General features: G+C 40.4%; 1 protein-coding gene and 1 non-coding gene across 3 annotated transcripts; both read right to left on the bottom strand.

Annotated features, from left to right (window-relative positions):
* Nucleotides 1–1,331: 1,331 nt before the first annotated feature.
* On the bottom strand, nucleotides 1,332–27,260 carry LOC125405635 (bile acid receptor-like). 2 transcript variants are annotated; one of them, XM_048442226.3, is made up of 11 exons: nucleotides 26,662–27,260; nucleotides 20,142–20,268; nucleotides 15,640–16,002; nucleotides 13,521–13,661; nucleotides 10,233–10,375; nucleotides 10,038–10,142; nucleotides 9,804–9,897; nucleotides 8,830–8,943; nucleotides 6,614–6,736; nucleotides 5,802–5,915; nucleotides 1,333–2,114 (listed from the first exon to the last, which is right to left on the bottom strand). In XM_048442226.3, exons 2-11 carry the CDS (start codon nucleotides 20,203–20,205, stop codon nucleotides 1,867–1,869), a joined length of 1,509 nt encoding a protein of 502 aa, XP_048298183.3. In that variant the 5' UTR covers nucleotides 20,206–20,268; nucleotides 26,662–27,260; the 3' UTR covers nucleotides 1,333–1,866. The 2 variants fall into 2 exon arrangements, with proteins under 2 accessions (XP_048298185.3, XP_048298183.3); XM_048442228.3 differs by lacking the exon at nucleotides 26,662–27,260 and having other exon boundaries at nucleotides 1,332–2,114; nucleotides 15,640–15,721; nucleotides 20,142–20,261.
* LOC125405692 (U1 spliceosomal RNA) lies at nucleotides 13,273–13,442 on the bottom strand. Its single transcript, XR_007233664.3, has one exon. It is a non-coding gene; the product is annotated as a U1 spliceosomal RNA (small nuclear RNA).

Below are 27,260 nucleotides of genomic sequence, written 5' to 3'. Positions count from 1 at the left end.
CTTACTAGAATGAGCTATCTTAATTTCAAAAGAATCAGGCAATCACATCCTGAGTTGGGATGTGCAGCTATGCTTGTCAGTCTCCAAACTCTGACCAGCAGACAAAGTGGAAATGGGCCTGCATTTTTCAGCCTCCACACCAAGCCACACAGGGTGCAGCAGGATGGGGTGGAGTGAGACGGTTCTGCAGATAAAGGGTCTTTCTTGTGTCTAAGCCTGACAATCCATGGAACACACATAAAAGTGGAAGGAGAGAACACACTCCACAGAGCTGTCCTCTGATGTCCACAAATGTGTTTGGTACGTACACACACACACACACACACACACACACACTTTTTTTAATTAAAAAAAGAAAGGAAAAACAACTGTTGGTAAGAATTTTGAAGGAAAAGTAATCTTTATACACTCTTGAGAAGTAGTCACTGTGGAAATCACTATATCATTTCCTTCAAATCTAAAAGTAGACCTACTGTATAATCTACACCATTTCTGGGAAAACACCTAAATCAAGAGCCACATAAAATTGTAACACCTACATAGTTATGTTTATTACAGCACTATTTACAGTAGCCAATGTAATGTTCTATCTCTTTAAGAGACAAGCCATGCCCACTGCCTTCCTGCTTGCAGTCTTAACCTCTCTTCCTGTCCCTTTCTCAGGAAGAAGCAGCTTCTGCCTCTCCCCACTTCTCCCCTTCCCCCTTTCTCTCTCTTTCTCTCTCCCCCCTCCTTCTCTACCTTTCTACCCTTCTCCCTTCCCTTCCATGACCACTAAATAAATATTCAACTCTACGCTGTATGGTGTGCCTATCTGTCTGCCTCCCACCCACCGCCTGCCCACATGGCTTGCCAGGGACCAGCCACCTTCCTGCCGAGTGGTCATGAGCCATCCCTACTTGAGACTGGCTGCTTTTGGGACCTCGGCAGCTTGCAGCAAATCCATTTCAACCAAGATATGGCATCAAACTAGGTGCCATCAGCAGATGGGTGGATAAATAAAATGTGATATACACAGATATACATGCACAATTCAGTCCTTAAGAGGAATGAAACTATGTCATTTGCAGAAAAACAGATGGACATCTTCATGTAAAGGAAAATAAACCAGACTCAGACTAGAGTCAGATGTTTTCCTGCATGTGTGAATGTATTGTTTTAAGACATGGAAGTAGAAGGAGACAATGGGTTGGGGGGGGGGGGGCAAGAAGGGCATCAGCACTGTGTGCTGAGTACACAGTGGGTGGTAAATGCAACTGAAATATCTTATATACAGGTATGAAATTTTCTCAGTGGAACTCACTATTTTGTATAATTAGCATATACTTCTTCAAAAATACAAAGCAGACACAATAGGAAAAGATCTTTTCCTCTTTAATCATCCATGAAATGCCATCACAAGAAGAGGTTTAAGCCAGCTTCTTATTCCATCACTGTGTCCTTAATCAGTGGGGCAGACACACTGCCTTATACAACCATACAACTAACCTCTGTTTACATTTATACATTGGATATTTTCAGCTAAATGAAAACAATTAGTTTCCTTAGGTAAAGGATTCACGAAGAAACAGTGGCCATCAGTTCTTCTCTTTCTTAGTCTTATTATCCAACCCAGGATGGCCTTAAAGTCAGGTTGTTGCCCCCATCTCCCAAGCACAGGAAATGTGCCACCACATGGCTCCATTGAGAAGAATCCTAGAGTGTTTCTCTACTGAGTAGAGTCCAAAATTCCACAAAATCTAATGAGCCCTTAGGATCTCCATTTTATAGTGAAGTGTGGTAACACCGTGGTTTTGTTTACAATTTTCCAATCGGTCATCCAATTTTGATTTTGAAATTTTAAGACAAACCTCAAAATTCTCCATTTCAGTAAAATGCATGCAAATTCCACTTCTCAGAGAGTAACACAAGCAGTCTGGGGTCCTTTGTTTCCCAGGCACTGAGGATTTCCGAGTGCCTGTGACTCAGAGTTCTCAGTTCAGTAAGCCGCCCTATGAGGTGAGCGAAACGCTGGGGCTCTTCCCGACGGTACACTTTCGAATATTTAAACAAAAGCTGGAGAACTGGTTCTTGTAAATTGTCTACGTGCTGCTTATTTTTAAGACATGGACGATCTGAAAAACATATTTATCTTAAATGTTGATTTAAAGTGGTAGAAATAATGAATTCATTTAAAATAATGCAGCTATTAAATAATACGAGTCACAAGTACTTACAGGACCCTAATTCACATTAGACTTGATAATTGTCTTTGTTCCTCGTTTTACTTAATCTCACGTTATTCCATTGCTCTACGCTCTACTTTTATCACACTTTTCAGATCAGCTTCCCGAAATGTAGAGCGTTAATTTCCACACAGTCCCAGGGGAAGGAAGGGATCAGTGAATAATGGTGGGAATATAACAGTCGTGAGAGGCTTACCTGGATCTTTAAAATAGCAAGTAACGTCTCTACAGCCAATGAGAAGAGCAAGGGGTAAGACGTTTTGGCTTCCTACCCTGAGATATGAGCCAACTTGGAAATTCTGAAGGCTTCAGCAGCCTCATCCATAGGGTCACTAACTATGCAGCAATGAACCTCACAGGCTCCCTTTATTGTACCTGTGTTCTTAATATGCAGTGGGTGGAGGAGGAGAAAGACAAATACATCTTAAGAAGCAAAAATAGAGGGCTGGAGAGAGCACTCAGCAGTTAAGAACACTAGCCACTCTTCTCAAATACTGGGGTTCAATCCCCACACCTACATGGTGGTTCACCACCATCTGTAACTCCAGTTCTAGGAGATCTGACACCCTCTTCTGGACTCACAGACACTGTGCACGTGGAGATCATATGCAGACAAGGAAACCATACACATCAACAAAAACATATAAATTAAAAAATTTTTACAAAGCAAAAATAAAATAAGAATTGCTGTGGAGAAAAGTAAATAGGGAACAGATAGGACTCTGAGCAAAAAGAGACAAAAGATGAATCAATAACAGTGGGCTCTGCACAAGAGCTTGCCATGCTCAGTGGATTTCTATGTCAAAAGCAATGGCCAGGTAGAAGACGGAAAAAGGAAAAGGAACAACAGAGAATAATAGAAAGAACTTTAGCTTCAATTTGTGCAAAATAGGAAGCCACCAACGGGTACAAACAGAGGAATGAATGGCATGATCTGACTTACATTTTCAGAGAGTCCTTCTCAGTACTAATGGAGAGAAAGTCAAAGAGCACAGAATCAGAAAATTCAGTTAGATAAGTGGATTCAAGTACACTCCTTAGGCTAGAAACAGTAAGAAGTAAACCAGGCAGTGGTGGAACACACCTTTAATCCCAGTATTTGGGATTCAGAAGCAGTTGTATCTCTGAGTTTGAGGCCAGCCTGGTCTACAGAGTGAGTTCCAGAACAGCCAGGGCTACACAAAGAATCCCTGTCTCAAATAAATAAATAAATAAATAAATAAATAGATGAATAAATAAATAGATGGATGAATGAATGAATGAAAGGCAGGCAGACAGAAGGAAGGAAGGATAGGGTTAAGTGCTAGAGATATACTTTAGAATTAAGCCAACAGATTTGATGTATATGTGTTATTAGTATAGGAGAAAGAAAAGATGTTAAGAATTTTTTTAATTTGCACCTGCAATTTGGAAGATGAAGATATGGTTTAGTACAAGTTGAGGGGAAATATAAAAGGATGAGGTTGAAAAGTCTCTGGTGTTCAGCTTGGAATCTTAAGGAGTCTATTTAATAAACTCTGGGGGAGCACACCAAGTTGGCAGATAAGTTTGCGAGTATCAGATACGCACAGACTTTTAATGCCAAGAGATAGGATGAAGCCATGAAGGAAGTGAGTACAGAAGAAAGCAGGGCCTTGTCAGATCTGGCATCTTTTGACCTCGGCAGCCCAAGGCACATCATGGTGCACCAGATGCAGACAAAACATACTCATAAAATAATGAGTTCATTTAAAAGAAAACTGAGTCTTAGAGCAACTTAAATATTTATCATTGTGAGAGATGAAGAGGAGAGATAAAGGAAACACAGAATTGCCAACAAACAGGAAAAAATCAAGAGGGGGTGATGTTCCTGAGATTCAGTGAAACAAAAAAGCTCTCAGGGTTGGTGGGATGCCTCAGTCAGAGAGGCCTGACTATCTGAGTACAATCTCCAGGACCCACATGGTGGAACAAGAGAACCAACTTCCATAGGGTGTCATCTGACTTCCACATATGTGATATGTACACGCACAAACACACACATAAATACACACAAATAAATAAATATTTTTAAATGGCTAACAAAAGAAAAACGCCCATATGAGTTAGTGGTTGGGTGGTTTGGTTTGGAGTGGAAATGTCTTAAGATTGTCATGCTTAATGACAGTTTTTGCACAATTTTGGTTCTGTTTGTGGTATTGAGTATCAACACGGTTGGCAACACGGTGTTGGCTGGACTACAGTCTGCAAGGAGAACCTAACATTTCCACCTAACAGTGAGCAGGAGTGCCAAGATCATGAGCGGGTAAGTTGTTGGGAATAAATATCTGAGCCCTGAGAACAGAAATAAACAGGGATCAACTGAAGGGAGAGGTAAAAGTGATGAAGTTTTTCTCATCATAAAACTTCAATGACAAGTATCTTAATGACAAATGTATAATTTAGGCGAACCCTGTGCCCCACTGAAAACATTTTTATATGTAGAGTGCATGGCATGTTCCTTGTTTTAGAAGATTCCACTGAAAAGTATAAAGGATGTTGGCCACCCACATTGTTAGTCCCACTTCTAAGAGGCAGTGAAATCCTCAGACAGACAGCACACCTGAGTTCTAAGCTACTGCTCCATGCAGAATTTGTAGCTGAATTCCTAAACTGAACTGAAAGAAAGAAGACTTTTATGGTCCAGTCAGGGTGAACTTTTCCTAGGTAACACTCTTAGCTGGTTTTCCAAATATTCAAGTTCAGATGACTGTAAATACTGCTATCCAGTACTGGAAAGTGGATAATGAAATCTGGCTGCCCTGGAGCCTACATGATTGCCCTTTCAATGGGCGTACCTAGTGAGCCTTCTTGAACCCTGATGCCACAGAAAGTTAGAATAAAAAAAAGAACATACATCTGTCCTGCCTGATCAATCAAGACGGGGCAGGGGTACCCTGGGAAGACTTCAGTGGCCTGAAGCAGTGTGGTACCCATGCTGAGCGACTGTCTCACTTTAACCTGGAGCCAGTGTGTAAAGCGGACTGCATCATGTCAAGAAGATGATGAATTGACACAAAAAACATGACGAGTCCTCCCAACACACCAGAGATCTTCATCATGGCTACAAAACTCCACCTGAAGGCTCACAGGAAACAGGAAGTCCTATTGTTTTCTTTTAAGTGCTTATGAGCTCTCTACCAAACATAACTAATGGGTTGAGTAGGATGAAGACCGAGGAGAACTGCCCTGTAGGATCAGCAATGCCAAGAACCTGAAGCTATTGACGGGTTGTGGTGAACTGGACAGGATGGAGTGAAATCTGACTGTAGAGGATTCAAGAGTAAGAGAAGTAAAATGGAGATTAGATTATAGCTAACTCCCTAAAGAAACTTTCTCTCTCAGGGGCTTGGGAGGGTGTATCCAAGAGCGCATGAGGGCAGGAAAGCCATTTTGAGATGCAGGAAGTTACAACACTGCGGAGAGCTAAAAGGAGTCTCATCGAGCAAACTCTGATGGAATGATCACTGCATTCGACTTCAGTGAGCAGATTAATAGCCAGCAACTTCGTGATCCCGCGCAGATGTCACCCACTGCCTTAAAGCTGACAGTTTTTACCTGAGAAAAGCACTGTTGTTGCTGTAAGCAGAGCATATTCAGTATCTGTTACATTAAGTTCACTCATTCTTCTGTAGAAGTAAGACAGTGAGGCAATGAATTCTTTAGTAATACCTAAAAAGATCAATATAAGTGTATTTTCATCAGAATGCAACAAACGCAAACATATTGTGATTATCTTTCTTTCTCTCAAACAAATCTAAGAAAAATGAAGCAAGGGTGGGACTCAGGATGGCTGCCTCTGTGACGAACAGCAAGAACAATTCCCTTTGCTGTGTGTGCTCTTGAAGGCCATGCCTGAAACTCAGTGGTGGGCTCAGTAGGTGGGCAGTTGAGAAAAACCAGAACAATGGCAGGGTGTCACCATGTGGTCCAAATAGGAGACTGTGGGACTGAGAGCCTTTAGCCTGCAGAAGCCCCTCTCTGGGAGCTTCTTATCCACAGTAAGGCTCACTCTTTTACCCATAAAGTCATTGATACTGTGATGTTGGCTGTATATGCTATCAGCATCCTAGGAAACTTTGAAAAGCACCCGCAAGAACAATTCAGAAGGTCCCCACCTATATATGGAAAGAATTGCAGTGTTGTAGCCAGAAGAAGATGATTACAAACAGAACGCTCACTGGTGACCTGCCTCACGATAACAAATGTAGTGGCTGTGTCCACAAAGGGTTTCACCACTGAAACACTCTTGGCAGACAAACCAGCAACTGTATGAAGAGCCCATGGCATTCTCCTTGTAATAAAATTAAAAGAAGGGAGAAAAGGAAGCAAGGTCACCCAGGATGATACTTTGTATTGCACGAGGTTACCAGTTAGAGTAGCAGAAGGACCGCCTTCCTTGAAAAGGTTTTCCAAAGAATAAACATTTTCATCATTGCCCTGATTATGCGCTTTCCCTGCAGGAGCTGAGGGCTTTGATGGTCTCATAGTACCTAGCAAAAGAGAAAAGTACAAACTCTAATTTTTCCCCTAATCATTATATAGAGAGTAAATCCACTATCTTTTCAGAATCCAACATAACTATCGTGTGAAAAACAATCCCCTAAAATAATATCTTTAGCATTTTTGTTACTGGAATGTAAAAACAGATTAATAGTTCATATTTTGTAGAAAGAGTATAGAGAAGACCCTCTAAAATGAGTTTTCCACGATACTATAAAGATTGCCTTTCTTAAACACACACACCCTCCAAGCATTTCTTCAGTGCATCAGAGGCTGCAGAGACTCTAAAGCAAACACTATTCAAACAATCAGGGACTGGGATATCAAGAGCCTCCCATTAGCAACCTTATGGTTTAGTGTATACAGGGAAGAACAACCAATAAATAAGTACATTTAAAAAGGTTAGCACTGTAGCAAGTGCAGCTAGTGAAGGCAGCTGACATTGCTGGCAAAATGTTTTGTTGGTTTTGTTTTTGTCATTTTGCTTCTTCCCTTATCCTCAACCAACATAGAACTTTTGAATTATTGCATGCACACACTAGAACAATGATGGGTTTCCTGCTCTACTCAAAGGGTTGATTGATTTAAAAAACAAAAAACAAAAACAAAAAAACGTATTTCTGCCGGGTGGTGATGGTGCACACCTTTAATCCCAGCTCTTGGGAGGCAGAGGCAGGCGGATCGCTGTGAGTTCGAGGCCAGCCTGGTCTACAATAACTAGTTCCAGGACAGGCTCCAAAGTCACAGGTACTGGACAGTAAATTCAACACTAGCCTACTTTACCCCTCCGCAGAGGCGCTCTACAGATAAGCAGCCTATAGTTGTGAGTTTCAAAGCCAGCACACAGTCTTCACCTAGAGCTCCATTGTGTCTTAGAATCATCATCGCCTTAATGTTTTAACACCTGTGAAAGTCCTCGCCATAGAAGAGCCTGGCTTACGAGCACAGAAGCCCCCACCCACCCAAGCCAAGGAGCAGTTGGTTATTGACAGCTGCTGTGGGGGGAGAATACAGTTTCTTTCTTTAGGGGCCTGGTCCCTCAAAGTTGACAAGCTCCAGCGGATGAGCCCACACCCATGTGCATATGAGCACTAATTAGAGTCACTAAGTTATTTTTAAGAAGGGTAGGGGAGGACATGAAATGAGGAGAAAAATGTGTGGGGAATCCTGGGGGAGCTGGAGAAGGAGGAAGTGGGGTGAATGTGATCGAAAAAATTTGTATACATGTATGAAATTCTGATGTGGGACTCCTCTCTGTATGGTATGAATATTACCATTGGCTAATAATTAAGCTACTTTGGCCTATAGCAGAGCAGAATACAGCAACGCAGAAAATCCAAGCAAAGATAGAGGAGGAAAGAAGGCGGTGTCAGGGAGATGCCATGCAGCTGCTGAAGGAGAAGGATGCCAGAACCTCGCAGAAAGCCACGGCTTGTAGCAATGCATAGATTAATAGAAATGGGTTGATTTAAGATGTAAGAGCTAGCTAGCAATACGACTGAGCCACTGGCCAAACAATGTTGCAATTAATATAGTTTCTGTGTGAATATTCAGGTCTGGGTGCCTGGGAATGAAAGAACAGTCTCTGTTTGCAAAATTCTCACAAGAACAAAAAAAATTCAACTTTGAAAAGAATGACTTTTTTGAGAGAAAAAATGCTGGATGAATATATTAGAAAACTATTTATAAACAGCTATCATGAGGCATTTGTTTCTACACTAATTGGTAAAATAAAATGAAAAAATAAAAAGAGGCTGATGTTATGACTCAATGAGTAGAGTTCTTGCTTAACATGCCCAAGGCCCTGATCCCCATCCCCAGCACCACATACACCAGACATAGAGACATAGAGGCATGCATACGTAGTCTCATCAACTGGCAGGTGGGAGCAGGAGCATCAGGAGTTCAAGATGCTCCTTGGCTATATAGTGAGTTCTAGGACACCTAAGGCACATGAGAGTCTATTTCCAAAAAACAGTGTTTAAAAATGTGTTTCTGTATGTGAATGCTTAATATTACATAATTTGTTGCTAAGTTTAACATGACTATGTGAAAGTTAGATGGAAATCTTTTTTCTTTTTACTTCCAGAGGTTGATTCTTTCCCGCTGTAAAGCTGGGCTGCGAGAAGGAACATCACTTCAGTCTTCGACTCCTTCTGTAATGCACTCTGATCCTCACTGGTTAAATTTTCAAATCCTTAAAAAAACAAAGCATGAAGAAACAAGATAATCAAAAGATAATATTCATGAATTCAATGTTTAAAAAATATTTCTTTGCCTATCATCCTTAAATGCTTCTTGGGAATAATCACAATACATAAATTCAAGTCTGAATAAAATTATTGATTCTATGAGGTAATATTTTAGACTTTTATCAGAACTAGGTGACAGTTCTCTTCTAGCAATAACACATCAAATATAGCTGCTTTAGCCTTGAATGTAATTTTACAGTGAGCTATTGTACCTGCATATATAAAGAAACTGAGTTATATATAACTAAGTTTTAGTCAACTATGACTTGTTCTAGTACTATAGGGAATTTCTTTGTTTCCTGATTCATTTGAAAAAAACTACATCGTTATAAAAAATTTTGTAAATATTTAGATTAACACCCACCTGATTAATTGAAGTGCATAACATAAGCTTTTTTTTAAGTTAGAAGTAGCATTACTGGAAAAATAAAGTTTTCTACTGAAGCCAGTGCCTCCCACACGTTAGACAAGTGTCCTGTCACTGAGCTGTGTAATCAGTCTCACATTAGAGGTTTTGTTTTGCTGTGCTACCCCTTTACCTTAAAAACAGAGAATTTGGGGCTGGAGAGATAGCTCAGTGGTTGTGAGCATTTGTTATTTTTGCAGAGGACCTGGGTTTGGTTACCAGCACCCACACGGTGACTCACAACCGTCAGTAACTCCAGTTCCACGGGATCCCACATTCTCTTCTGACCTCCATGATATGGTGCGTACATGGTATGAATGCATACTTGCAGGCAAAACGTGCATAACACAAAAAATAAAAATAAATAAATCTTTAAAAAATAATGAAGCAGAATCTTACCTGGGAGTCCCTTGGTAAAATTTACCAGCATATGTATGTGTGGGACTGCTGCCTCTGAGAGTCTCAGAAAACTTAGTTCAGGGTTGGAATACTCCTGCAGCAAATCCATAAAAAAGAAATCAAAATGATAAATGGTATTTTCTTTCAGGTAATTACTGACATTTTAGCCATTTTTGCTATCATTTCCCAATAACAATCATTACAAGTTATTTCTTGCCAGTGGTGGATACATACAAAGGTACTTGTTTCCCCTAGAGGGACCGTGAATTGTTGGTGAGCAGTCACTATGGTATTTATAAGATGATGTTCCTCTTGAGTTAGTGTCATGCTTTCCTGAACCTGTAAGGAAACAGAGGGCACCTGTAAGATGTGCCTAGCACGTCCATTGTCAATAAAGAAACAGCAGATGGTATGGAAGCAAAGTCTTGCCCCTTTTCCAGATCTGGTGGTGGATGACACAAGCTTGCTGTCTGCTCCGTCATCTTCCCCTTGGACATCCAAGTAAAGGGCAATCTTCTGCTTGAAGTTCTTGCGAAGCCTCTTTGACTTACACTGGATCTCTGTGAGCAAACCTGTGATGTTACAAAATTCACACAAAGCATTTTTTGTCTCAGAAGATAACACTGTAGGATTTGATGAAAATGGTCTTATATGAGTATATGATCACAGACGTCTCTTGTGCATGTGTGCTTTAACGAACTGTCCGGTGTTACTTTCCCTTCATGGCTATCTTGTCTCCTTGAAATGCGGTCATACCAGACAAAACCTAAGAGCTAATTTTTGATTTCCAAATTATGTTTAGATTTTTACACAAAAAATTTACACATTAATTGCATCTTGGAAATGAGACTGTCATTTTACAAAGTAGTAGAATTACCTATCTATAACTTTTATCACTGGCTTTACTAAGAAAGACTCTCTTGGGATTTTCAAAATAAGCTAATTCAATTTTTCCTACAAGCCAGACAAAGCATTTAGTTATTTTTCAAATGTGAATAATATTTATTTGAGGGTTGTTTTGCTTGTTTGATTTTAAAGATTTACTTTTAATGAATTTGTGTGTGGTTATGCACCCGTGACTGCAGGTGCCCACAGATGCCAGAAGAGTCACATCCTCTTGAGCTGGAATTGTTCTCGGTTGTGACCCTCACAATGCAGGTGCTGGAACCTGAACTCGGATCTTCTGCAAGAGCAGTGCATGTTCTTAAATGCTGAGCTGTTTCTCCAGCCTGATGTTTATTGCTTTTATAGAATGTTTAATCGTCCATTGGTGCCTTTACTGAACCAGCAACAGCTACCATAAGTCACTACTCAAAATTATACAAGTATCAATATACCTGTCATATTCATAAATATTTAAAACACACCTATTAAATAAAAATAAATGAGGAACTGAAATATACCACAAAACACAAACCTTAAAATCCTTCTATATTATTATTTGTCAGAGAACAAGAATACCCAAAAATATGAAACCATTTTAAACCTATCAAATATTGGATGTGGTAGTTACACACCTGTAACCCAATTATTCAAGAGCCTATAAGAAGAGGATCACAAGCTGAATCCAGCCTTGGAAACTTGAACAGAACCTGTCTTCTTTTTTTTTTAAGTAAAAAAGGAGTCCATGGATGTAGTTTAGTGATAGATTGTAAAATATATGGAAAAACCTGAGCTCAACCTTCAATGCCACAAGAAGGAAAACTAAGGAGGAAGAAGAAGAAGAAAGGGAGAAGGAAGGGAGAAGGAGGATATGAATGAGGGGAGAAGAGAGGAGAAAAGAAGGAGAAAGAAGGGGAAGAAGAGAAGGGGAGGAAGTGGAGAAGAGGAAGGGATGATCAAAGTATTAGGTATTAGGACAACTGGGTAAACATGCTATGAAGAGCTACAGCAATGGCGGCAGGATATGGATGAGTAAGAATAAAATAATGTGAATAAGGCTTATGTTCACCCATCACAATAATTATGCTCATCAATTCTTTTGCTTCATCTTGCCACAGTTTGATGTGGGATTCCCCCTCTGTATGCTATGAATGTGTTTTATTACCATTGATTAATAAAGAAGTTTCTTTGACCTATGGCAGGGCAAAATAAAGCCAGGCGGGAAATCCGAACAGAGATATAGAGCAAGACTAGGTGGAATCAAAGAGACGCCGTTTGCTACCGAAGGAGAAAGATGCCATGTAACCACCCAAGAAGCAAGAGGTAACAAGCCACAAGCCTCATGGTAAAATATAAAATAATAGAAGTAGGTTAATTTAAGATGTAAGAACTAGCTAGAAATATGCCTGAGCCATATTGTTGTAAGTAATAAAGTTTTCATGTGATTATTTGGGTCTGGGTGGCCAGGAAACAAAGCACAGCCTCTGCTTACAATAATTCCTTGAAGTTACAGCAAAGGGTGCTTCATTTCTCTTATTGAGCCCCTCAGAAGACTCTGAGTTCCTTTCACAAGCATTTTCTGACACAGGTTAAAAGGCAACTTTTGGTCCAAGTACGGTGGCAGACGTGATTAATCCCAGCACTTGGAGGGCAGAGGCAGGGGGATCTCGATGAGTTTGAGGGCAGCCTGGCATACTTCTCAAGTTCCAGACCAGCTACATAATGAGATTCTGTCTATAAAATAAATTAATAAATAAAAGACAATTTTTCCAGGGTTTCTTTGGTCTGAATTGCGCCTCCCAAGCCTCATATGTTAACGTGCTAATCGCTAAGGGTATTTGGAAACAGGTCCCGATAGCCATGTATTAACTACTAGTGAGCTATGGATACCTGGATAACAGGAAGGCTTTTGAGAACTACTACCTTTAAATTTTGCACTTTTCCCACTCGGTATATAATTTTAGGTTAAGTAACATTAAAATACAAGATCATTTAAATATTATGTATATTATTTTATGTGTGTGTGTTGCTTGCATGCCTGGTTCCTGCGGAGGTCAGAAGAGGGTGCTGGATCCTCTGTAACTGAGGCTGTGAATAACTGCCATGCAGACTAGGAACTGGGCAAGAGCACTAAGTGCCGTTAACTGCTGAGCTAACTCTCCAGCCCCAAAAGAACTTCTAATTAAAATGAATCTTTGACTCCAAAACTAGAGCAAAATAGTATAGAGAAAAGTTTATGGAAATCACTACTTAAATTTAAAATGCCATCCATACTGAGCAATCAATGTGCACATGTGTGTGGTGTGCATGTGTCCATATGTAAACAAATATGACAATATTAAAATAACTCATAAAGAATGCTTTATTCTCAATAAGGTTGCAATTTTTATTTTATTTTTATTTTTTGGTTTTTCGGGATGGAGTTTCTCTGTGTACCAGCCCTGGCTATCCTAGAATTCCCTCTGTAGACCAGGCTGGCCTCACACTCACAGAGATTCACCTGCCTCCGCCTCCCGAGTGCTGGGATTAAAAGCATGAGCCACCACCACCTGGCTGTTTTATTTTTTAAATTCAATGTTATTGTACAGAGGGGAGGGTGAAAGGAGCTTCCCCCCCCCCCCGCCCAGTACAAATTATGCAGCTGAGCTTCCCACATTTGTGGAAATCATAGGGGTCAGCACATCCTGGTGCAATGGGGGAGCCTTGCCCCGGGAAACCACCTACATGATCATGGTGACTTCCTTGCCAGGTAATTAAAGCTGGAAAAATGTTGAATCCCCTCAGAAAAACAAAACCAAGCCACAAACACAGTGCCACAAACACAGTGGCTCTTACATTCTGCCAGCATCCCCACTGCCTTGCACTTCTTCAGTCTGCACTCTTGGCATTTTCTGCGCATGTACATATCCATCTCACAGTGGCCGCCATTCTTGCACCTGTAGACTGCATTTTTGGTGATGCTACGGCGGAAAAAACCTAAGGACAAAAGTTTTCAAAGTTTAACATTGATATTTTTAGCTACTGCTCATTTTATTAACATTTTATCTTTATAATAAAGTAATCAAGTTAACTAGATTAGTTCAATAAAATAAAATGTGTATTTCTTAAATATACATTTATCTGGAAAGTTACCTAATTCTTTCCAATCGGTATACTCAGTCCTTCATGAGGTTGTCCTTTACGCTATAACATCTGGAGATTATCACATTAAGATGACTCTATTCTATTATAGGTAAATTACCTGTAAGAATTTTTTTTAACATTTTACAGAATATCAAGAGCCCACAAAGCATCGCTCAATGTTCCTTTGATAGAATATGTGATCATCTAAAACAAAAATGTCAGAAAAGCCTCTCTTTCCCCACATTTTGATTTTAGCCCACAAAGACAGGAGAGCCGCTCAAGACTGCCCCGCCCCCTTGTGGAGCCCTTCCACCTCTGAGGAGAAAGCCCTTCTCTTCCCTCTCCAGCTTCACTCCTCATCCGATAGGGTAATCCCTGCCATTTTCTGCTCTCTCCAGCGAGGTTGCCAGTTTAGTCAATGCCCCTTCTAAAATTCTGCCACATATTCACTTTCGGTAGACACTTGAGAGAGTTGTTTCATGATTTCAATTCAACAAAATAAAAGCTCAGCTTCGGTTTTCAAAACTGTACCTCGTTGTTCAGCTCAGTTTCAACGGGGAGATGCTGAATTTAAAAGCAGCCTTGTCTTGCCCAGCTACTCAGGATGCTGTTACCTCATTTCCTGTAGTCTCCATTTGGCAATTCTTTACAAGTGTTGAGAAGACTTACAGGTAAAATTTTACCCTGAACATACACGTTTGTTTATGTTACAGTGCCATAACTGTTTGTTGTTTGGCTTGGTTAGTTTTCTGGGGGTGCTAGGATCAAATCCAAAATGAGGTGCTAAGCGCCCTGGCGCCTGCCTGCATTCCCGTCCCTACACTTATTGGTTAAGGAAGGGCCAGACTGCTTATAACCATTAGAATTGAAGACTCTCACTCTTCACAAACACTGCCTTTTGCATCCAGACTTTCAATTTCTTCTCTTTCTTTACCAAGAAAAAAAATCTTTTGACTTAGAATCAGAGAAGTCATTTATTTCAGATTTTCTCCAAGAGTGTAAATTATTTCAACCACATAAAAAGATGTCATGGTTAACATTCTGATCTTAATAGAAGGTTATGTTTTTGTTCCAGCATCAAATTCTTCCAGGAAAAAGGAAAACCTTCGCTTGTATGTATTGAGTTTTATACTGAAATGTGAAACTCCTCATCAAAAATGAAGAGGCAGATCTAGTAGGGAAGGCCCTTAATATCAGCACTTGAAAGACAGAGGCAGGTGGATGTCTGCGAGTACAAGGAGAGTCTGGTCTTTACAATGAGTTCCAGGGCAGCCCAGGCTTCATAGAAAGACCTGGTCTTCAAAAAGGAGAAGAAACTGAAGAAGAAGAGGAGGAAGAGGGGAAGGAAAGAAATTAACCCTAGGATCTGGCATGGTGGTACATGCCAGTACCTTTAATTCCATTACTTAGAAAGCAGAAGCAAGCAGATCTCTTAGGGTTCAAGGCCAACCTGGTCTACATAAGGAGTTCTAAGACAACCAGGGCTATACACTGAGACCCTGTTTTTAAAAAAAAAAAAGAAGAAGAAAGAAAGAAAGAAAAGAAAAGAAAAGAAGGAATAAAGGAAGGAATGACAGAAGGAAGGAAAAGAAGGAGAGAAACTAACCCTAAACTTAACATTTTATTCTCCTGCCTTTGATACAGATTGATCCCTTTAAACTTGCTTCTGCCTGGTTTTGTTTCTCATGGCTTACATTTGATCTTAGCCCAAAGGAGAAGAGATGATTGCTTGAGTTTTTTTGAAGCATTTTCTACGTGTGTGGGTGTTCTGCCTGTGTGTGCATACCAGGAGTGTGCAGCACTGTCTGTTTTGCTATGTCTTAGCCCTTACCTTTGCAGCCTTCACAAGTAAGTGCATTGTAGTGATATCCAGACGCCTTATCACCGCAAACCACGCAGAGCTCATCTTGCCCCTTCCAGCGGAAAGAACAAGTTGGTTGGGAGCTTTGTATCCCAGGGAATCCATCCTCCTCATTGTGAGCAACCATGTAAGTGGACTGACTCGATTCACGAGCATCAAGTCCCCTCCAACCGCCACCACCATAGTGTGGATCCAAGCCATATGTGTTGAAATGGCTTTGTAAAGTTGGGGACTGTAGAGCTGGAGGGAACTGAGCAGTAGAATACGGACAATAGGGTGGGTCTTGGAAATCGGTGTCACACAGCTGGTAATGGATTTGTTCTGGCAAAATATCTAGTTTTATTAACACAAAAAAGAATAAATAAATAAATAAATAATATCAAATGTTCATAATTGTTTTCAAACTCCAAAATGTTTTGTGTTCAACAGAATGTTAGTTCAACACTGCACCTTAGGGCTTCCTGTCCAACATAATAGGAACACAGTACATAGAACTACAATACTGAATAGATGCTATCACCCCAGAAGAGTACAGAGGTGGATCAGGAACCAGAAGAAAGAGTTAGTGGTGGATACACTAATCTAGTCTCTCTCCTTAGGGAAAAGGGAATATATCCCAGCTTTTAAATTGATGTTTTTCCCCGACCTTTTGCATTTCCTTTGTTATGGCTACTGTCTCAATACGTAAGTGGGAAATCCGTCCCTCTCAGAAACAAGTCTTCTAGGAAGCAAAACCCTAAGCAGAGAAGCCTACAGGCTCAGAAAGAATACACTGAGCATTCCACACACAGACCTAGGCGGGCTGACCACAGCCATGCCCCATAAGTCCTGTGTTAACTAGGCCATTGCCTAGGCTCCTTATCTAGAAAAGTCCTGGGTACTTTGCAAACACCTGCCCATCCAAGTCATACAGAGCAGTGCCTCTTGGTATAATTTGGTAATGTCAAGTTTGGACCCACTTCCTCATGTGGGATTCCCCTCTGTATACTGTGAATATCATTGGTTAATAAAGAAACTGTCTTGAGACTGTGATAGGATAGAACAGAGCTAGGCAGGGGGGTGGGTGTGGAAGGAAACACAGACTAAACTAAATGCTGGGGAGAAGAAGGCAGAGTTATAAAGAAGCCATATAGCCCCACTGGGGCCAGACGGAACTTTACCTGGTAAGCCACTGACACATGGCGATACACAGATTAATAGAAATGGGTTAAATTAATGTGTAAGAGTTAATCAACAAGAAGCTAGAGCTAACGGGCCAAGCGGTGATTTAAATATTATGGTTTCTGTGTGATTATTTTGGGGCTGAGCAGCAGGGAACCAACAAGCAGCCTTCCTCGAAATAAACTGGCACACCAACACAGTAGATTAAATCCATATAAAACCTGAGAAAGCTTAAAAATCCTAGACACAAAAGAACAGAGTTAAGCATGGTTTGATAGAGGCATCTTCTTGGGTGAGCTCTGTTTTCTGGAAGTAAGCAGAGAATGGCTTCTTTAAGAGAGGTCTTCCTGATTCAGCAGTAGCATGAAAAAAGTTGCCATTTTGAAATACTGGCTTTCTGGGCTGTGCTGCCAGCATGAACTCTAACAAGGTCCAGCAATAGAGCATTTAAATGGTTTTTGTGAGCAGACTGCTACACCTTGCTTAATGGCAACATAGACTGGCTGTGTGCATAAAAATGGGGCTGTGAGCATGGCTCTCAATGGCAACAAACAGCTCTGCCATGCTGAAATGAGCAGGGCAAGCAGGCACTTCCGTATTTCCCCTACCAATGGTTACGTCCCCTACCGATTACATTCATTAGAAGGGCTTAGCATTTTAAGAAGCACTTCTGGTCAGAAAATAAATGCAGATACACAAAAAAGACAAATTCAGATTTAAAAGACCTTTAAATGAGACACAGTGTGTTTTAAAAAATACATGTAGGCTTGGGAGAGAAGATAAAGGGAATAGAGAGTTATAAAAAGAAGTAAATGGTTTATAAAAAAGAAAGAGACAGAGTACAGACAGTCATAGATAAAAGGAGTAAAGATAATAAAAAAATTAAAAAGAAATAGAGTAAAAACAAGACACATAAAGATGAAATATGCACAGAGAGTCTGGATGATGTATATTATTGTGTTTTCTTTGAATTTTTTGACTGTGAAGAAGCTAAGTACAGAGAGACATTTCATTGTATGGGCTGTTAAGCTAAACTAGCATGTATATTATAAAGGTATCTTGACTCAGAATTTGGGTGTAAGGATAGGTTGCTTTGGAAAAAGAGGTTCTTCGTTTGTTTCCACAGGAGATGAGGACCCGTGGATTTCTTCTAGACTAATGTGGTTTGATGGATCAAGACACCCTGAAAGGGCTCTGTGAACACCCCCAAAAATTACATTGCCGAATAAACAGCAGGAAGCAGTTTGGAGAAGAACTATGCCCATATTCCAAAATATTGTCTATAAATGTTTGTTTACATTTAAAGGAGGATATGTTATAGAGATGAATACTTTGCATTGATATGGATCTTGGTTTATTGATACAAACTTAAGGTCAGTTTTATTATACTGTGTATATATATTTCTGGTCTTAATTAAGGTATAATGTTTGTGCAACTTATTTAAAAATGTAATGTATAATGGAATATAGGTTAATAGGGAGTCATCTATAATAGTCAAGCTTATAGTCATATTAGTTAGGTTTTCTAGACAAATAGAGATCTATTTCAGTTAGATAGGTATTCTTGAAATCTTTCAGAGACCTTCTAAATATGGCATTTAAAATATTTTAAGAAGTTAGGACTTTTCACAGCTGGGCAGTGCTGGCACACACCTTTAATTCCAGCACTTGGGAGGCAGAGGCAGGCAGATCTCTGTGAGTTTGAGGCCAACCTGGTCTACAAGAACTAGTTCCAGGACAGGCTCCAAAGCTACAAAGAAACCCTGTTTCGAAAAACTACAAAAAGAAGAAGGAGGAGGAGGAGGAGGAGGAGGAGGAGGAGGAGGAGGAGGAGGAGGAGGAGAGAAGAAGAAGAAGAAGAAGAAGAAGAAGAAGAAGAAGAAGAAGAAGAAGAAGAAGAAGAAGAAGAAGAAGAAGAAGAAGAAGAAGAAGAAGAAGAAGAAGAAGTTGTTAGGACTTTTCATGACAATGAGACACATCTGCTCCTGGCAGCACCAATCTACTCAAGAAAAAGATGGGCATCGAAGAGACTCCTTATGGAATTTGTTAGCCATTTGGACAAGAAACTACTCTTGCCTGGTCTGCTTGATGAACTGGACATGCAGGACCCACAGAGAAATGACTGCTGAACTTGCCTAAAGAAACTGAGAAAGTCCTTCAGGGTTTCTGCTTCATGAAAGAGTCTGCCTGACATTCTATAGCACACAGAAGAAAGTGACTGACTAACTGCCAAAATAAGTAGACTTCAAATTTCTACTGTCAAGAGCAGTTAACAGGGTAGTTTTTATTCACTAAAATAATTCACACGAGTCATTACAGTCCACAGCATCCAACACCAGTGCAGTGCTGAGTACTACCAAATAGTCTGATAGAAGACAAACGTTTCTGGGGAAACGGTTCAGCGGTAAAGTGCTCCCACAGCATGCTGGGTCCTGGGTGCAATCCCCAGCAACACACAAAAAAAAAATAGGAAAAAGCAAAGACTCAGTAAATAATTAGGCTTTTCCTGCCCTGTGGAAATGAGAGTTCGAGCCCCTTTATGAACTGGGTGTGATATCATCATATCACAGGCTTAGCCTCTATGTGGAAATCTCTAGCATCACTTGCCTTCCTTTCTCCTTTCCTTCTTTTTTCCAAGACTTACACTAAGACTAAAATCTCAAGTATAGTCGGGTGTTGGGAGATGGCCCAGTAACTAAGAGCCCTTGCCCCTCTTGCAGAGAATCCGGGGTTCATTTCCCAGAATCCACTTGGTGACTCACAACTGCCTGTAACTCCAGGTGCAGGGGACCTGACACCCTCTTCTCAGCTTCCCAGGCACCTGCACTCACATTACACAGAAGATCCACTCAGTCACACAGAGACATACACGTAAAGAAGAAAATAACTAAATCTTTACAATTTTTTTCAAGGATTGAAGAGGCTATTGAGCCTTTAGTTCAGGTTCAATTTAACATAAATTTATGTTATTTGTCCTTAAAGCTAACTTCAATTCTTGCAAGTTAATTTTTAATCGAATACATTTTTTAGATTTATTTATTTTGTGTGTGAGAGAATTTTGCATTAATGTATGTCTGTGCACTTCTGGTGTGCCTGGTGCCTGTAGAGACCAGAGAAGGGGACTGAACCCTCTGGAACTGGGACAGACAGTTGTGAGACAGCTTATGGGTGCTGGGAATCAGAGTCTGGTCTAAGTGCTTTCCTGATTAGCTTAACTGCTGAGCCATCTCTCCAGCCACACACACACACACACACACACACACACACACACAAATGTTTTAACAGATCTACTACAGTTTCTTATTACATACCAAAATGCTGTGCGGGTTCGGCAAGACAGTACCCATCAGACGCAGTGACATAGGTATTTGCCATTCTCTGATCCAGTTTCTACTGCTTTGTTGACTTCAGCAATGCTAGACACTTTCAGAATAAAACCTGAGGTTGAGGAAAACTGCAACAGATTACTTATAATTTTATTAAATTACAATATAAAACCAGGTGTGGTAGCGCATGCCTGTAATTTCAACACTCTAGAGACTGAGGCAGGACAATCTTCATTGTAAACAACCATCATAAGACCAGCCTGAGCAATATAGCAAGACTGTCCCAACAAAAAGTGGCAACATTTTTTTTTTGTAAATAAAAATTTTAAACTGGTTAGATTGCTCTAGGGGTAGAGAAGCTTGCCACAGAAGTGGCCGCCTGAGTTCAATTCCCCAGACCTCATGTAAAGGTGGGGAAGGGGCACCAGCTGCACAAAGTTGTCTTTAGCCCTCCATCTGTACTCTATGACACATGCATTCCCCACATAAATCATGGGGGGGGGGCTCTCTCACACACACAATAACAATGTTTTAGAAAAGAAAAACAGCTGGGCGGTGGTGGCGCACTCCTTTGATCCCAGCACTGGGGGGGGGGGGGCAGAGGCAGGCGGATCTCTGTGAGTTTGAGACCAGCCTGGTCTACAAGAACTAGTTCCAGGACAGGCTCCAAAGCTACAGAGAAACCCTGTCTCGAAAAACCAAAAAAAATAAAAAAAAAGAAAGAAAGAAAAGAAAAACAGTAAAATTTGAGGAATTTATACATGAGACTTATACTTCCATTTTAATCAAGCAATTTCTCATATTTTCAAACACCAAATTATTTAATTTTGCGAATTTCTTGTTGCTCAACCTTTAAATGACTTAATAAATTTGGCAATAATCATTAGAAGCATGCCAAATTTGAAGTTACAGCTCGAACACTGTTCCAGCGCTTATTTTTCTTCTTTTTTTTTTTTATTTATTATGTATACAGTATTCTGTCTGTATGCCTAAAGGCCAGAAGAGGGCACCAGATTCCATTACAGATGGTTATGAGCCACCATGTGGTTGCTGGGAATTGAACTCAGGACCTTTGGAAGAGCAGGCAAGGCTCTTAACCTCTGAGCTATCTCTCCAGCCCTTCTAGCACTGATTTATGGACCATGTATTATACCTCTCTGAATCTTGACTTCATCAGTTGTAGTACCAACACTCTTCCAGCAAAGGTATTGGAAGGAGCAGATTAGTGCATGTGAAACTCAACACAGCTCTTAACATGAACTCATTCCCCCAAAACTACTGTTGTTCTAGGAGACTGAAGAGATGACTAAGCAGTTAAGAGCACTTGCTGCTTCCTCATATAGCAGAGTTTGGTTTCAGTCTCAAAACTACCTGCAACACCAGCCCCAGACAGTCCAGCATCTTTTCCTGGTCTCCACAGGAACACACACACACACACACACACACAGAGACAGACAGACAGACAGACAGACAGACAGAGACAAACAGACACAGGGAAGGGGGGAGAAAAGAAAGAGCATCGTAATTTTTTGTTGTGGTTTGGGCAGGTATAGTGGCACACGTCTTTAAACCTAACATTCAGGAGTCAGGGGGTAGATGGATCTCTCTGGGTTTGAAGCCAACACAGTCTGTAAGTGAAGAGTTACAGGCCAGCCAAGGTTACATAATAAGACCTTGTCTCAAAGTAAATAAATAAATCTTTTTTTAAAAAAATTATTCTGTTGGGTAGCAGTGGCACAGGCCCGTAATCCCAGTACTTGGGAGGCCGAAGCAGGTAGTTCTCTGAGTTCAAGGTCAGGCTGGTCTACAGAGCAAGTTCAAGGACAACCAGGGCTACACAGAGAAACTCTGTCTCAAAAAACAAAACCAAAAAAAAAATTATTCTAATGGTTTCCAGATCTCCAGATTCTAAATTAAGGTAAGATTCCAAGCCAGACCTCTTCACGAACACCGAGGAAGCTAAAGAGTGGGAGCCGGCAGCTTTCACACCCGTCCTAATCCTCTAAGTCCTATGGAAATCCACGTTCTCCAGCGTGCTGATAAGGCAAAGACAAAGCCTTAGTTTCTGCACTGCTGGATAACGACAGCAGCACTTCAGATTTACTTTTAATAGAAAGACACAAAAAGTGAAAATTGCGGGGGAAAAATGATCAAAATCTAAGACTACTCCTTACGGACAATTTGTTAGTTTTTGGTATTTCCTGGGAAGAAAGTCCGGAAACGATGTCTTTAAATAGCCCTAAACAGGAAGCCACAGTTTTGCAGCTGGGAGCTATTTAGAGGGGAGAAGGTCACCCTAGAGGCTGTCCTGTTTTGCAGTTTTATCCCCCGCTTACAAGATAAGGAGCTGGCGCTGTGGTGCATTCCTCAGGAGGCTGAGGCAGGAGGTGAGTTCAAGGCTAGCCTGGGGTACACAGAGACACCTGAATCAAAGAAAAGGAAAAACACTATCCAAAAAAAAAAAAAGCAAGAAGAAAATGTTTGCAGAGATTTTGGAAGGTTTCCTTTGGTTTATTTATTGGTTTTGTTTTTTGTTTTGTTTTGTTTTTGAGATAAAATCTCCCGTCGCCCAAGCTGGCCTTGAACTACTCATAGCTGTACCACCGCGTCCATCAAAAGTGGGACTTTTCACTCATGCCAAAAATATAGATGACACTCTTCTGAGTATCTGAAATTATTTTTTAGCTTTTCTTTGGTGTGTCACTCATATGAGCTCTGTAATAAGATTTCTCTCTCCGCGAAGATTCCAATAGCAATACGTCTCATGTGAGCTCTGTAATAAGATTTCTCTCTCCACGAAGATTCCAATAGCAATACGTCTAAAAGTTGTGTTCTGTTTCCCCTAAAGGACCTAGGCTCCTTTAAAGGCACATGAGCCCCACCCCCACCCCAGCCCTCTGCTAGTGCAGTGCCAGTCATGTATGATATGTCTGGAGGACTGATGCCTCTGGGTGAGTGTACTTGCAATATGAAGCTTCCATTGAGGAGTAATAACACCAACGTAGGTGAAAGCTTTTCCACTACTTTAAGTCAGTAGACTCCCCTTACATAGAAAAAAATTGTGCAGAGGCAGGCAGATCTCTGTGAGTTAGAGGCCAGCCTGATCTATAAGAGCTAGTGCCAGGACATCTAGTACTGTTACACAGAGAAACCCTGTCTAGAAAAACAAAAAACAAAAAACAAAAACAAAAAAATTGTGAGTTGAATGTGGTGGCAATACCAGTCCTTGGAGAGTGGAGGAAGGAAGATGAGGAGTTCAAAGCCAGGCTCAGCTACACACTGAGTTCGAAGCCAGGCATAGTGAGTTCAAGGCTAGCCCAGGTCTAATTTGTGTAGTAATTTTAGCAATACCATCTGTTATTCCTTTGAGTCTGATTCCTTTAAGGGCAAGCCACGCCCACTCCCAGCGACTTCTGACCTCCTGGTTGCCATCTTAACCCCTTCTCTCCCTCTCTCCTGGCGTGTGCACACATGTTTTTCCTCTCTCTGTCCTCTTTTCTATTTCTGCCTTCCTTCCTCTCCTTCTTCTTTAAGTAATAAATGTTTACCCTTATGCGTAGCCTTATGTCTATTTACTATGTCCTGTGAGCCTTTTATCCGCAGCACCCGCCCGCCTGACTCTCCCGGCCTCATGGTGGGATCAGCCTGCCACCCTGGGGACCTTGCAGGGACCGACAGCCGTCCTTGTCGGACTAGCGGCTGCTCTGCGAGCCTGCCAGGGAACATGCCAGTATTATTTATTAAACAACAACACCATCTATTTCTTTCTAAGCTTCTCTATTTGAGACTCAATCAGATATTGAATTATTGGAATATTGAAGTTGTTATTCACCTGACTTTAAAATTGATTGTATTACTGGGTGTTGGTGGCACACGCTTTTAATCCCAGCACTTGGGAGGTAAAGATAGGTTGATCTCTGTGAGTTCGAGGCTAACCTGGTCTACAAGAGCTATTTCTAGGACAGGCCCCAAAGCTACAGAGAAACCCTGTCTCGAGAAAAAAAAAATTAAAAATAAAAATAAAATAAAATTGATTGTGTTTATCACTAAGCCTCATAAAGCACAGCATTAAATAATTAAAATAGTCTGAAAATTAAAAATCAATCCACATTGCTTACATAAGACTTTTCTAGTTAATGGTTCACCTGACAAGTCATATTAAACAAAAGACAATCTGACCACACAAAAGGACCTAATGCCACTGTCAGGGTTCATGTTATAAAAACCAGCATTCTAAAATCACATTCTTCTTACTCTGATAAGAAAAAAAAGTCTTAAAATAGTGGCTACATCAGACCTGTTACCATCAGATCTGGACCAGTTGTAATCCAGAATGCATGGGAGAGGTAAACATCCATTACCCTCTTGAAGAGAGAGGTCTTTGAAAATATGAAATCCATATCTGTGTTGTGTGTTCACAGTAATACTCACATCAACTCTACCTCCAATTTTTCACAAAATTTCAGGCTTTTAGTATTTAATTCCACTACAAAGTTTTTATTTGCAAGTTTTTACGATAAAGTTCTTAAAATATTGAATAGGAGTATCGTATATAGATATGTAGCAAAATAAAACTTTCAAAAATAAATTACAGATAAATGAGTTTTAAACATTCAGTAGGATTACGAAACAGCACATGCCATCAAGCGTGACAACCTGACAACTGACACCCCATGAGGGAAAGAGAGCACCGGCTCCCACAGTCGTCTTCCGCCCTGCGCACGCTCCACCGTCTGTGCATCCACACAAGCACACACACTCACAAACGACACAAGTAAATAAATGCAACAGAATACAACTTTTAAAACACTCAAGTAGATTAATAGTAAACTGAAGGCATGAGAAAGTTTCTGTCCGACTAGAGAGAAAGGCCTTTGTGGATCTAGAAGGACCGCATCTTGTTATCTTTCATAATAAATATTTATTTAAAACAAATAGCTTAGCTAGAAGAGAACTTTTTATCAAGATAATCAACGTGGCATGGATAAAAAAATCTGCTATCCCTTTAATAAATATAACTTACTAGAAGTGTATTTTTCACAAAAAAAGACCCTTCATTCTATAAATGCTTCTGCATTTCCTCCTCAGTCAAAACTTGGTGTCAAAAATTTTCATCTATCTAGAGTTTTAGCCGGTAAAAAAACCGCTGATTCTTGATAACTAGATGTACACAGTGGGAATTTCATGATTTTTAGATTTACTCTTGCAGTGTGTACCATTCAAAATATAAATAAAACACAGCATAAATTAATATAGCTGAGAAGTAGATCGCTCTAGAAGAAAAATATTTTCATTTTTACAGCACTTCTAAAAGAATAGCACATCATTGCAAAAATGTTCTGCGTGGCACAGTTATTCTTTGATGCAAAACGATTTTTGCATGCTGGTGCATCTTAGAGCCAAAGTTCTCCAGTCAGAATTTACCCTAGTCAGAGAAAATGAGAGGAATGGAAGAATGTCTCTGGACAACAGACAGTAAGGTTTGTCAACTCCTTTATGAGAATTACTTTGGAATACAGAAGGCACTTTCCGTGTGTGTGTTAACCTGTAGTTATTTATTGATATATAGTTAGCTCATAAAATTCAGCCATAACTATAGAATTCAGAATATTTATATTTGATGCAGCTGCCATCACCATGTAACTCCAGAGCACCTTAATGCCTTCCCAGACCCCAAATCCATGAGATGTCACCTCTCATCCTCCTCCCCGAACACCTGCCATCACCTGTCTCCTTCCCTTCACAACAGATTCATCTAGTCTGAATAGTTCATGCAAAAAGAGCCACACAATTGTGCAAATAGTTTTTTAAAAAGCTATTTTATTCATATTATCTCAACTATTTAATAGATTAATAATGATAGCAGAAAAGAAAACATGCTAATATTTTAAAAATCAGTGAAATTATGAAATTTATACATTCTATATTTCAGAAATAAAGAAGCATAATTTGCACCTATGCCCCTAGTCTAGTCTTTGTATTTATATCATTGTAACAGTTTCAACAGAGATGTCTTAAACAGAGTATACTTCATGTTGTTCTGAACCTACTTATGGTCGAGCCTTTCAAGACTGTAAACACTATCAGTGAGTTCGTCATTTAAAAACAGGTTTCACTTAGCAAATGGAACAGGGAGCATCAGCCCTGAACAACTCGCATTCTTAGATCAGCTGTCAACTAAGTCCAGCCACAGCCCAGAATTGATTTGAGCTTCTCTAGGCAAGAAGGAAATTACTGCGTTATCCACTGCACTCCCCCAAAACATTCTCTTTTTAAGGAAAATGACTTTTAGGGCTTAACCCTTACGGTAGCAGTCATATTATTCAATTTTGCCAAAAAGAACTTGTGATGGTAGAGGCTAAAGATCTCAAAAACGGCCTTTCTGTTAATATTATACAGTTTGGTAAACAGATAAACTGACAACAAAATTGGCATTTCTATTTAATTCAGACAGCAGAAGATTTTTTTAAAAAACGTCTTATTTTAGAGAAAAAAATATACTCACAATTCGCTGATGTTACTACGGCTGTCCTCTTCCTCACAGAATGAGTGCACAGGCTTAACGACCGCGCTGGCCTCCCAGCTGAGCAGAGTGGGCACTTTCCCTACTTATCAGAGGCTGGACGGGGACACTGCATCCACTTAGGCTCCAGACACTCTGCAGAGCAACGCCGCAGCTCTATCTCACAGACAAACTTCCCACACAATCCTCTCTTGGGTCAAAACAGGGGCAATCACAGGCCGACATAAATCAAAATATAACTGGACCATCAGGGACCAAGGCCTTTGAGACCTGCAGGTCCCACTCTTCGGAGCTCCTTACTGTTTACTTAAGAAATGCTTTGTTTTCTTGGTCGAATTTGATATTCTTCCACTTCAGGTATAAAGCACGGGGTCTTTACAAACCAAGGAATGTCTGCAGAAATGGGGTGGGGTGCAGGAAGAGGTGGGGTCCACATTGATTGAAAATCCATTAACACAGGTGCTGGGATAGTCCATCATTCTTGTCTTGTGTCTTCTCCCCATAGAAGAAGTTGCTAAACCAATTAAAAGTATGAATAATGATTTATACACCAGTGCAATGTTCAATGTAAGTATTATCTG

This window comes from Myodes glareolus, chromosome 17, assembly GCF_982192425.1.
Source record: "Myodes glareolus chromosome 17, mMyoGla1.1, whole genome shotgun sequence".
NCBI classification, from domain to species: domain Eukaryota; kingdom Metazoa; phylum Chordata; class Mammalia; order Rodentia; family Cricetidae; genus Myodes; species Myodes glareolus.
Note: the sequence above shows the minus strand (reverse complement) of the source record. Positions and strands in the feature narration are given on the sequence as shown.